The sequence below is a fragment of the Delphinapterus leucas genome, chromosome X (genome assembly GCF_059928025.1).
Source record: "Delphinapterus leucas isolate spDelLeu-1000000601 "Yukka" chromosome X, BTC_Dleu_Yukka2, whole genome shotgun sequence".
NCBI classification, from domain to species: domain Eukaryota; kingdom Metazoa; phylum Chordata; class Mammalia; order Artiodactyla; family Monodontidae; genus Delphinapterus; species Delphinapterus leucas.
Genome location: NC_143150.1, coordinates 133,562,753 through 133,575,901, shown reverse-complemented (window position 1 = coordinate 133,575,901; position 13,149 = coordinate 133,562,753). Strand labels below are relative to the sequence as shown.

Below are 13,149 nucleotides of genomic sequence, written 5' to 3'. Positions count from 1 at the left end.
GCGAGGCGGGCAACGCAGCAGGAAGAGAGTGGAGGGGAGGCGCGGAGAGCCGGGGTGTGGGCACCGCTGGTCTCCGCTGCCGCCGCCGGGACCGAAAAGACGGGGTAGCCAGCGCGCAGCCGCTAAGGCGCCCACGCCCCGCCCCGCTCCCCCGCGCGCCAAGCCCATTGGCTGCGCCACCGCACAAGCCCCGCCCCTTCCCGCTCGTCTCGCCCCCCCCCACGGGCTGCCGGGAGCAGCTCTGCGCCCCGCCCCTCGCCCTCGAGCGCCGCGCCCATTGGCTGCGCCGCCGCCGACGTCCCTCCCCTTCCCGCTCGCCGCGCCCGGGGCATGTAGGGAGCCGGGCCCCGCCCATGCGCCTTGCGGGCTGGGGGGCGCGGCGGCCTCCTTGACCTTATGAAGGTCACGCCGGGCCAGGGGTACGCGATAGACGGCGGTTTCGCAAGGGGAAGGCCAGGGATCGCTAAGTCCGGCGCCCGATGTTCATCCTGCCCCGGCCCCGGCATCGGACTCTCAGACCCTTGGGGTCGTCCCGGTGATTCCCGAGTCCCGACCGCGACCCCCAGTCTAAGTCCGCTGACCTTTGAGGACCGGCGGCGACCCCGGACTCGTCTTAATGACCCCTGTAGACTCCCGAGTCCCGGCCGCGACCCCAGGGATCGCCCCGCGGGAGGAGCGACAGTTCGCGGGGTCAGGGCCGGAGTAGGAGGCTGCTCCGAGCCCCCCAGGCCCGGTTTCTCGAGGGCTTGCCTGTCCCCTGCCCGGTAGACCCCGGGTCCGCCCGTAGGAGCGCCCCCGGAGGACCCCGCCCTGCCGTGGGGTCCCCCGACCCTGACCCCGAGACTCCGGGTGCACTGGGCGCGCCGGGCACTGGGGGGTCCCGGGGGTCCCTCTCCACCCACCCGGCCGCTTTCCCTGGGCCCTGCCCTCCCGGGGCTCAGTGGGCCTCAGACTCGGGTCCCCCTGCCATGCCGCGCGCTGCGACGTGGCGGCTCCCAGAGCGACAGGGGCACACGTGCTGCCCGCACACGCTCACTCACACATGCATCCACGTGCCCACACATGCCCACGCACACCTGCATACACACGCAGACAGGCACATATGTCACCCGCAGGAGCACATCTACCCCCCTCCGCCCCAGGAAGTCTCCTGAGACCTAGGTGTTTTGAAATGCTGTGAACTTTTTATTGAATTACAACTAAATGGCACAAGTCGTAAGTGTATTGTTCTGTGAATTTTCACTAAGTGAGTGCAATGGTGTCTCAGCACCCAGGTCAAGAAAGTATCCTTTTCTTGGTGCAAGGTTGCGTCCTTTCATTTCTTATTTCCCTCCCTGCCTGTTTCTTCTTTCTCTCATCCTCTTTTTTCTCTTTGCTCCACCCCCCATATTTTCATGAGGGGCTTTCCTGCATCCCCTCCAGCCGGTGACGCTGGGTGGATGGATGCCAGGGGCAGGCCCACCAGAGCCCAGGGCACCCGGAGCCTGCCATTCGTTTCCCCGGTCCCCGGTGTCCTTGCATGGCCTTGCTCTGCCCTCTCATGACTTCCGTGGAGAAGCAGGTAAGAGGCGGGACCTGAGGCTGGTGCCGCTGCAGAGGGTGGGGCGGCTCAGGGCACGCACTGGGCGAGGATTTTGTGTGTGTGTGTGTCGGGGGGGGCTTGATGATCTGGCGCTTTCTGAGGCTTCACGGGACTGGGGGACAGAACAGAGCTGGGGGGCCCCCGGCTCCCGCTGGGAGCAACCGCAGGGCTCTGGGGTAGAGGACAGGGCGGCCGTGGGTTCTGGGCAGGGACAGGGTGGTGGCTCCATCTGGGCACTCCCAGGTGAAGAAAGCATCTCTCCTGTCTGCATTTGTACGCAGGAGCCACCTGTCTGGGCATGCAGGGACCCTGTGATGGTTATCACTGCCCGCTGGGCCGACAGGGGCCGACAGGGGCCGACAGGGGCCAACCAGCCGAAGCTGGTCCTGCAGGCTCCGGCTGTGAGGCCCTGGAAGTAGGCGCTTCTGTTGGAGAGCCTCTCCCGCCCCGGTGGGAGCGGTTAACCTCTGAGCGACCCGCTCCCCTCCCCCAGGCAAGGGACACCCCTCCCTGTGCCCCACCTGCATTCCCAGCGCCCACCCCCCGCCCCCCGCGCAGGTCAGCACCTCGCTGTTGGGAGGAATGAATGGCTGTGACCTCTTCCCCATTGCTAGCTGGGGTTCAGAACGCGTTTCTCTTTAAAAAGCATCTCATGCGGGCCTTAGACGCAGACCCATCTGTCTAACCAGTGCATATGTGCCTCTGTCGGGGTGGGGCTGAGCGGGGGTGACCCAGCCCTCGTGCTTCAGGGGGGCTGACCCGGGAGGGCGGCAGGACCACGCACAAGAATACCGTGTACCTGGTGAAGGAGGTAGACTGCGCACTGGGGATTGGAAAGGGAGAAAGGGGGCTGAGAGGTGGGGGTGCGGTGGGGAGAGGAAGGGGTTATGTCCTAGGATCCCCAGGGGCAGGGGTGGGGAGGCCGAGGTGTGGCCCCCCCTTCCTCACGCTGCCCCAAAGTCTTACTACGACCTGGACAGTATTAGAAGCTGGGTATCTGAAAAACGGGTGGCCTAACGAAAAGTAATGTTGGAGGTGCTTAAAGATGATCGGGTTTCCACTGACGGCTCAGAGTGAGTCACAGAAGGGATGAGGGTGGCATTGTGGGGGGTGGCCCTTAAGTGAACTGGTCTGGTGAGGGGCCAGGGGCTGCTCAGGGAAGGTGCCTGCCTGGTGGAGGGACCCTGCAGGGGGGACCTGGGGGGGACCACACGCTGCTGTCTCGGGTGTCATCCTTATCGTCCCCTATGCCCACTGCCCGTCCACCCCAGACAAGTGGAGAGGACAGAGGTGTCACCCAGTGATGCATCCAGACAGGCCCCGTCTGCAGTGGGCACTCAGACATCTCCTGAGTGAATGGATGGATGGATGGATGGATGAATGAATGAATGTGACCCGGAAGGCGGGGGTCAGGTCCAGGGCAATTCCAACCTAGAAATCCCTGTTGATTTAAAGACACAGGCACGTGCGGGCAGCCACGCCCGTGTGCTGTTTTACGCCAGCTTCCCTAAAAGTCCTGCTTTTGCATGTATTTCTAAGAAATGAAGAGACAGGTTGTGTGGAAGTCACACTTTCTTTTCTCACCTTTTAGTTTCTTATCTTTTCTTCTTACTGCAACCTGTTCCAGCACAAGGAGAGGGAGCGGTACAAGGAAGCCATGGGCCCTTCGTTGCTTCCACAAGCGTCATCTGCCCGTTAGTTACTCTTCCAACTGGGCGTGGCCCTCGGGCGCATCCTTGGTTTACGGGAACAGTCGTGGGTCAGAGCCCTGCCTGTAGCAGCCCCCCTGCCCGCAGCCCGCAGGGCTCCCAGTAGCCAGGACTAAAGGGGGGTCGGGTACCACCCCCCTTCCCCCGGCCGAGGCAGGCGCTCTGACACCTCTGGTTACAAGTGCAGTTTCTTCTAGCAAACCCAGTGTCAAGACTGCTGGCTCCCTGACCGGCCAGAGCACGGGCGTTCCACATGCCTTGTACCCGTCGCTTGTTATTGGGGACCCAGCCCTGCTGCAACACGGTGCCCTTGGCTGAGGCAGGGTCACCTGCAGGGATTCACCTCTCCTCCCGGGTAGGAAGGGGGTGGAAGGGAGTGGCCCCCGGTAAACAGGGTCGGCGTCACCCCAGGTCCACCGCGCAGGGGATGTGGCCCTGCCAGCAGCCAAGCACCGCCCTGCCCAGGTGAAGGGACGGGGCGGGCAGAGGGGACCCGGGTGGGCGGTCTCCTGCGACCCTAGCTGCAGTTTCACTGAGGCTGCAGGTCCACACCGGGGCCAGACGGATGGAGGGGCCATGACCCCTCTCCTTTGTCCCTCTCACTCAGGAGAGCTACCGGCACTCCATCGGGATGGCACAGCTCCCTTTATAGCCAGTGTTTCATTTCCTCCCTCCTCTGTCTTTGTCTCACATGGAGACACAATCTGTGATTTTTTAAAAATTGGAGTCCGTCCAAAATTATATATATGTGTGTGTGTATATATTATATGTTACAAATGTATACTTACCCATTTATATATGACATACATAGTTTATATGCTCTAAATATATAAAATATATTCTTTTTTTAAAGGATTTTTTAAAAATTATTTCTTTTTGGCTGCGTTGGGTCTTCGTTGCTGAGCGCAGGCTTCCTCTAGTTGCGGCGAGCGGGGGCTACTCTTCATTGCGGTGCACAGGCTTCTCACTGCGGTGGCTCCTCTTGCTGTGGAGCACAGGCTCTAGGTGCGTGGGCTTCAGTACTTGTGGCACACGGGCTCAGTGGTTGTGGCTTACGGGCTCTAGAGCGCAGGCTCAGTATCTGCGGTGCACGGGCTTAGTTGCTCCGCGGCATGTGGGATCTTCCCGGACCAGGGCTCGAACCCGTGTCCCCTGTGTTGGCAGGCAGATTCTTAACCACTGCGCCACCAGGGAAGCCCCTAAAATATATCCTTACACCTAGAAAATTATACATACGTCTCTATTCTTGGAAGTTATGTATCTAAGAGTCTGTGGTGGTTTTAGCTGGAAAGCACAGGTGAATGTCAACACTCACAGGGGGCCTGTTTGAAAGGACCCCATCTGACATTCGGGGCATTTTTTTCTAACAATAATGGTGTACACGTAACAGACAACGTATACATTGCTACGCAGTCACCACTGTACTCGCCTAGTCATTAAGAGAAGAGACACTTAGCCTCACCCAGGTACCTGGAGGACGTTTGCAGTAAACAAGCATCTTGACCCCATAAACCTCCCACCGCGTGAGCTCCTGTACGCGGTTTCACCATGGACGGGGGCAGAGGTAGGTTCTGCCGCCCTGAAGGTAAGAGAAGGTGCACGCGGCCGGGAGGGCAGAGGACAAACGCACTGAAAATAGGAGTGAAACACTGGGAAGTAGGGTCTAGATGCGCCAAGATCAAGTTACCAGCTAAGAGGGAGCGAGGGAGATGCTGACATCACCTGGGGACCTGGCCTGGCCCGCGCATCCCTCGCCGGCCCCGGGGTCCCCCCGCCCGTGCATCCCACCACCCGGGCGCGTCACAGATGCGCGGAGACAGCCGTGCTTTCCGCCTCCTTTAATGTGTCCGGTGACACCTGCTCTCCAGGAACCCTTCACTCCCGGGTGCTGGGCCCGCCGGGTTCCCGGTGACCCTCAGGGCGCAGCTCGGGTGCCCAGGACCACGCACAGCAGGTCCCCCGCGCGCGCCACCCGCACGTCCCGGAAGCCGTGTCGCTGCAGAAGGCGCCGGTGCTCGTCGGGGCTCCGGGGCTGCCCGGCGCTCAGGGTCCGCAGCCGGGGGCTCCGCGACGCCCCCTCCTCCTCTGCCACTGCTTCAGCTACCAGGAGGCCACCGCCTGGGGAGCCAGAGACACAGAGACAGAGAGAGATAGAGTGGGGAAAGAGTCTCAGGACCCAGGCTGCGGGTGCCCCGGGCTCCCCACTGAAGGGATTCGCTGCAGGAAGACACGGACGGCAGGGATTCTGAATGTAGGGACACAGCTGCAGCCTCCCTGATGCCATAATGAACTGCACCGGGACTTCCCTGGCAGCAGTGTCCCTGGCGGACCTGCGTGGCACAGGGATGGCACCGGCCACGAGGGTGCCAGGAGCACGATTTTTTTTTTTCTGACATTTAATTGGTTCAGCGAGATTATCTTTTTTTTTTTTTGAATTATACTTGATTTGCAACGTTGTGTTAGTTTTAGGTGTACAGACAAGTGATTCCGTTATACATGTATGTATATAAATATATATTCTTTCTATTCTCTTCAATTATAGGTTATTCCAACACACTGGAGCAGAGTTCCCTGTGCTGTACAGTAGGTCCTTGTTGGTTCTCTATTTCATATAGAGTGGTGTTTATATGTGGAGCTGCACTGTTGGTGGGAACAACCTACATGACAGCCTTGAGAAGTAGAAAGTATGCATGTGTGTGTGTGTACACACACCTGTATCTGTCCAACTCTCTGTATGTATTTTCAGAAGTGCTTGTGAAGAAGGGGGAACCAAGCCGGGAGAAGATAAGCCTTGGGACAGAAAGCAGAGGGGCAGGAGGTAGCTCACGCTTGCTTCTTCCTTTTGTTTGGGTCACCGGGGGAGACCAGAGAAAAGGCACAAAGCTGGTGGCGGCACACGAGTCCCAGCTCTGCTTGCCGGTGACGGTAACTGGGAGAATTTTGGTGCAAAATCTCATTTGGGTTCTAGGCATTTAAGTAAACATGAAGTTAACAAAACTGGGATCATAGCTCCACACTATTAGGTATAAAATCAGCTGCAAGGATGTATGGTACAGCACAGGGGATAGAGCCCATATTTTATAATAACTATAAACGGAGTGTAACCTATAACCATGGTGAATTACTATACTGTACACCTGTAACTTATATAACATTGTACAGCAGCTATACTTCAATAAAAAGAATTGGGATCGGGCTTCCCCGGTGGCGCAGTGGTTGAGAGTCCGCCTGCCGATGCAGGGGACGCGGGTTCGTGCCCCGGTCTGGGAAGATCTCACATGCCACAGAGCGGCTGGGCCCGTGAGCCATGGCCGCTGAGCCTGCGCATCTGGAGCCTGTGCTCCGCGACGGGAGGGACCGCAACAGTGAGAGGCCCGCGTACCACAAAAAAAAAAAAAAAAAAAAAAAGAGATCATATGGTGTGCTCATTCTGTCAGTTTTTATGTTTTTCAGACTCATGGATACACGGGTTTATTAACTCAGCGGCTCCAAAAGCCCTATATTGAGGGGGTTTTTTTTGGTTTTTTTTGGCCTTGCCGTGCAGCTGGCAGGATCTTAGTTCCCTGACCAGCGGTTGAACCCGCGCCCTCGGCACTGAAAGCGCAGACTCCTAACCACTGGACCGCCAGGGAATTCCCAGGAGGTCACGCTCAATCCTTATCTGTGACCCCCACTGTCCCCAGGGTGCAGGCAACCTTTGCAATCCCAGCTACGGGGGTGGAGGGAAGCCCTGGTTCCCCGTGCCTGCCAATTTCTGAGCTCTAAGGATTTCCTCCACTGCCAATTTCACGCTGACAGCTTGGTATGAGCTGGCTGGCAGGCGTGCTGAACATTTAACAAGCGGTTCTAGCCAGCAGGTCTAAGCTGCAACACACCCATGCCCACCCCCCCCACCCCCGCCCCCAAAAACCCTTCGCAGTATAAAGGCAACTTGGAACTGACTGTCCCCAGGTTCAGTGCCTGTCTCTGAGGCGGGTGAGAATCCAGCTCTCACATCTCCCAGCCCTTCCTCGCCCCCGGGGGCACCCCTGTTTTGTGATTCCTTCCTTCTCAACTGTGTTCCATCCATTATGTGGGGACTCTGTTCTCGGGCTGGGGCACAGCAGGGAGCAAACAGGAACCGGCCCTCCTGGGGCCACATTCTTGGGCAGGGTACCCCGAATGTCCGTGTGATGCTCCTGTGACCACACGAAAACCTGCATCTCACAGGCTGCGTGGGTGTCCTGGGGCGGCCGGAACAAACTACTTAAAACCACAGACCTCCATCCTCCCCCAGTCCTGGAGACCAGACGTCTGAGGTCAAGGTGTCCCAGGGCCGCGCTCCCTCCAGAGGCTCCAGGGGAGGGTCCTTCCCGCCTCTTCCAGCTTCTGGGGGCTCCAGGCGTCCCTGGGCTTGTGGCCGCCTCCCTCCCGTCTCTGCCTCTGTCTTGCTGGGGCTTCTCCTCTGTGTCTGTGTCTCTGCTCTTCTGTCTCTTGGAAGGACCCTGTCATTGGATTTTGGGCCACCCTCATCCAGGAAGACCTCATGTCAGACCCTTCACTTCATCACATCAGCAAAGACCCTGCTTCCAAATAATATTCTAGGTGGACGTGAATTTGGGGGAGGACCCTCTTCATCGTGCTACAGGGACCAACAAGAATGCCTTAACTACACTGTTGTTTGGGGGACTAAAACTGGCTCATTTAAAAATTTTACTTAGCCTTCCACGCTTTTATTAATATTTTCCTAGGCATTTCCCTGGCGGTCCAGTGGTTAGGACTCCACGCTTCCAATGCAGGGGGTGTGGGTTTGATCCCTGGATGGGGAGCTAGGATCCCAAGTGCCGCATGATGCAGCCAAAAATATATATATATAATTAAATAAAATAAAAGAGGGGATATATGTATACATACAACTGATTCACTTTGCTGTACAGCAGAAACTAACACAACATTGTAAAGCAACTATACTCTAAAAAAAGAATAAATCTAACTAAAAAAAAAAAAAAAAAAGAAAAAGCCCTTTGGGTACCCCAGATGGAGGTGCTCGTCACAGCTTGCAGGGCTCAGACCCCAGGGGAGGGGCTGCAGTCGTACTGAACGGTACGGGTACTGGGAACAGGTCACGGCTATAGGAGACGGGGCCCCAGGACGGCTGCCACGTGGTTACTTCCTGCAGACACCGCCCGCATGGACTCGACCCTCGCTCTGGTTTTTGTCCCAAATAAAAGATCGGGAATGGGGGTCGTTTTCCTGAGTGGTGGAGAACAGGAGGGGCATTTGGGTGTTGAAGATGACCCCGGATTGTTGAATATTTTGTTTCATAACCGCACAGAAGAGGCAGTGGAGGTGCCCCGGGAGACGCCGGGGTCGCAGGACGTGGAAAGAGAGCTCGTCTTGCGCCGCTGGACGTGGGGACCCAGGGAGGGGTCCGGGCGGCTTGGGGCCCTCGACTCCATGAGCCCGATGACCCAGGTTGGCCCCGAGCGCCGTGGGGAGAGGCTGGGTACCACAGAGCAGCCCGGAAAATCATCATCATCGGAGGAGGGAGACCCTGAGGCCGGCGGGGCCTGGGGAGGGACACGGCTAGGGTGGGGGGCGTCCACGAGCCCAAGCCCCAGACGCTGGCGCCATAAAGTTCCGAAACGCATCACTGACGCCCGAGAATCAGGTACGTCCTCAGGGAGCCGGTAAACTGAGCACCAGATGGCAGGCTGGAGGACGGGGAGCTTCCTCTATAAAATGTACGCTTTTTTAAAAATTGGAAACTGTCTTTATGTGTTAAAAAAGGCAAGTACATGATGTGGTCTCACCTGGTCTGCAGCTGCTTGAGATCCGGCTCAGTAGCTTGTGGAGTTTGTCATCCGGCCAGTCCTGCAGAATTCTGGAAAGGACGTACAGATCTGCTTCCGGGAGGCTGTCTTTGAAAAAGTCACCTGGTTTAAAAACAAATGGCATTGAACCGTTAGGGCCACAGGAACTGGTCCTGCACCCGACGGAAAGGAGTTGCACCACGTCCTACAAGGGATGAAACCGAAAGAGACGCTGCCTGCAGTGGGGAGATCTGTGTTCTCCAAAGAAGAGACGTTCAAGGGCTGACCTGGGGACGGGCCCTCTAGAAATAGGGTCTTTGCAGATGAAATGAAGGGAAGGGTCTGAGATGAGGTCCTCCTGGATGAGGGTGGCCCTACATCCAATGACAGGGTCCTTCTAAGACACAGAAGAGGAGAGACACAGACACAGAGGAGAAGCCCCGTGAAGACAGAGGCAGAGACGGGAATGAGGCAGCCACAAGCCCAGGGACGCCTGGAGCCCCCAGAAGCTGGAAGAGGCGGGAAGGACCCTCCCCTGGAGCCTCTGGAGGGAGCGCGGGACACCTCGACCTCAGAGGTCTGATCTCCAGAACTGAAGGAGGATGGATTCGGGTCACTTTAAGCCCCCAGTTTGGGGTCATTTGTCCCTGCATCTACCAAATGTGTATCTGTAACTGTGGACACAGACACCTTTGCTATTTGTTACTCCTAACCCTGCCTCATTCCACAAAGGGTTAGATGTAGCTCACATTTACACACACAAAACAAGAAAGAAAGAAAACACTTCGAATTGGCATGAAGGGAGAGTAAACACGGGGGTGCAGACAAGTCTACACGGGGTGGCCCCAGACAGCTGCACAGAGATGGGCAATATGCACTTCTTTTTCTTTTGCTTTCGTGGTTCTCTTTCCTATACATGGTGAATCAGTAGCACAGCTTCCATCGTGCTGCTCCTAGATTTGAAGCTTTAGGGTGTGTCTCTGTCAGCTCAGGCAGAAGCAACAAAGTCCCACCGACAGGGGCTTCAACAACACACGTTGATTTCTCATGGTCTGGAGGTTGGACATCCGAGATCAAGGTGTTGGCAGGGTCAGTTCCTGCGGAGGACACTCTGCTTGGCTTGTAGGTAGTGGCCTACTCGCTGTGTCCTCACCGTGGGGAGAGATAGATGATAGATACATACATACATACATACATACAAAGAAATAACAGATAAATGATAGGTGAATGGATGGACGGAAAGATAGATGATAAATAATAGAGAGACAGGTAAATAGATGATAGATATATGATTGATATAAAGACAGAGAGGTAGACAAATGATTGATAGATCGATAAATATTGAATAGATAGATATAGATAATAGATAAATGATAGATACACAGATGATACACAGATTGATAACAGATATGATGGATGGAGAGATAGATATAGACGTGATAGATAAATAGATGATAAATAATAGAATAGATATGATGGATGGATACATACATGATATGGACAGATAATAGATATTAGATAGATAAATAGGATAGGACATAAATGATAGGTGGATGGATGCATAGATGATAAATAATAGATGATAGATATACAGATAAGTGATAGGTGAGTGATATAAAGGCAGGTAGATAAAAGATAGATATGACAGATGGATAGATAGCTACATTGATAGTTACATAGATGATAGATGAATAAATGGACGAATGGATGGATAGATAGCTAGATGGTAGATATAATGCACGGACAGACAGATAGATGATAGATGGATGGATAGATAGATATGGATGGACAGATAGGTACACTGATAGATGAATAAGTGGATGGATGGATAGATGATAAATAAACGATACACAGGTAGATAGATGATGGACGGACAGATAGACAAATGATATATACACAGACAGATAATAGTTGGATGGACAGACAGATAAATAGATATGGATGGACAGATAGATACACTGATAAATGACTAAGTGGATGGATGGATAGATGATAGATAAATAAACGATACACAGAGGATGGATGAATAGATGACAGATAAATGATACATACATAGATAGATGATAGATAGATGGATAGATATGGATAGATACACTGATAGACAAATAAGTGGATGGATGGATAGACGATAAAGAGATAGATAAACCATACATATAAAGATAGAGGATGGATGGATAGATGATAGACAAACGGTACATACATAGATAGATAGATGATGGATAAACGATAGATACATAGATAGATGTTCCTGGTGTCCCTTCTAAGGACGCAGTCTTGCTGGATTAGGACTCCACCCTTGTGACCTCCTTCACCTTAATTACCTTCAGATAAGAGTCACACTGGGGGTGGGGCTTTAACATAGGCACTTGGGGACACAATTCAGTCCACAGCAGGGTGACAGCAGGGTGACTGGCTCTTTTTTTTTAAGTAGGAAAGTATCAGGTGGTCGTGGGGCACAGGCCTGTCTAGCACATCCACCCTCAGGCCGGGCCGCAGTGTGGATGAGTCACCAGATGCCAAGAGTTTCCTTTCAATCCGGTCCCGCCAGGAAGTCCTTCCTCACATCCACCCCAAGGCCCTCCTGCTGTAGCCCCCGTGTCACTTCCCTGTGAGGCCTGGGTCGCTGGTCGACATCTACAGACGCCGATCTTGGCCCGTGACCATCCCCACCTGCCCTCCCGCCCGGCTACTCCCCTCGCTGAGAACTTCAAACTCCTGTTCTCAGGGTTTGCAGATGCGCCCCTGTGTGTAGATGTGCAAACACGCACCAAGATACACGCACACACACAGACACATACGCATATACAAACACATCGACACACAGATACATACATGTATAGAGACACACAGAGAACTGAGACACACACAGACACACAGATACACCAGTATATATGCACACACAGACACAGAAACACACAGAAACATGGATATAAGACACATACAGACACACAGAGAATACACACAGATATACAGATGCACAGATACAAACATATTCAGACACAGGAACATGGATACATACACAGACACACAAAGACAGAGCTACACACAGACACACGGATACATACATATACATGTACATAGACACAGATACACACATACAGACACAGAAACACACAGAAATGTGCATATATACACATACATACACACAGACCCAGATACATACCCACAGACACAGAAACACACAAACAGAAATGTACACACTCAGACATACAGACAGAAACACAGAGAAAGATGGACACACACACAGACACAGACACACGAATACCGACACATACAGACACACACACACACACCCGCTCTGCATACGAGATAAATAAGGTCACCCAAATGCTGACACCTGGTAGACACGAAACCACGCTAACCTGGCACAAAGCGGATCCGCTCTGTCTGTCGTCCGCCACGCTGAAAGCCCCCAGAGAGCTCAGTGACCTCTGGGAGGTCAAACACCGTCACCTGCAGACGCGGGTACTCCTGGGCGAGCTCGCGGGCCAGGATGCCCGTGCAGCCTGCGAGAAGCAAAGGCAGACTCTGGACCCTCCTGGCATGTGTGAAACCCTTGGAGTGTCTCCAGAGTTCAGCTCTGGCAAAACCAAAACGATGCTCTCAGATGCGGCCTGAGGCTTGTGCCCTGAAATGAGGTCAGCCAGTGGGGAGATCACTGGTGTCTCAAAGTCAGGGCCTCGTGGGCGGGTGCTGGCCCAGAGCAGGTGAGTGAGGTGGGCACAGACTCGTGGGGAATCCTGGCAGCAAAGCTCTAGGGAGTCGTACTCTTCCCTGCCCCTTTGTGCTGCGGGAATGCAGACGCAATGGCTGGTGCCACAGCAGCCACTCTGGACCACCAGGAGGACAGGTGTGCAGAGGGTGGGGAAACGCAAGCTGGCAGCTTAGGAGCCCTCCTGGACACCAATCCCACTACACCCCTTGGGCAGGGCAACTACTCCTCCTCCATCCACTGTCCTGGGGAAAGGATTGGTTGGGATGGGGTGGAGGGTGTGTGTGGCATAATTAGACCTGACGCAATGGCAGCAGATGGGCTCCACAGCCCCTCCCCTACTTGGCAGCCACC

The 13,149-nt window shown here is 54.7% G+C and overlaps 1 protein-coding gene across 4 annotated transcripts in view; it reads right to left on the bottom strand.

Annotated features, from left to right (window-relative positions):
• Positions 1-5,114: 5,114 nt before the first annotated feature.
• ASMTL (acetylserotonin O-methyltransferase like) overlaps positions 5,115-13,149 on the bottom strand; it is a 28,288-nt gene continuing 20,253 nt past the window's right edge. For 3 of the 4 annotated variants that reach the window (XM_022561894.2, XM_022561892.2, XM_022561893.2), the window contains 3 exons: positions 12,446-12,589; positions 9,084-9,206; positions 5,115-5,409 (listed from right to left, as the gene is read on the bottom strand). In XM_022561894.2, the coding sequence (XP_022417602.1) occupies positions 5,207-5,409; positions 9,084-9,206; positions 12,446-12,589 (470 nt within the window). In that variant the 3' untranslated portion in view covers positions 5,115-5,206. Of the gene's footprint in view, positions 5,410-6,737; positions 9,006-9,083; positions 9,207-12,445; positions 12,590-13,149 lie in introns of those variants that run through there. The other variant, XM_089904873.1, reaches the window with a different exon arrangement.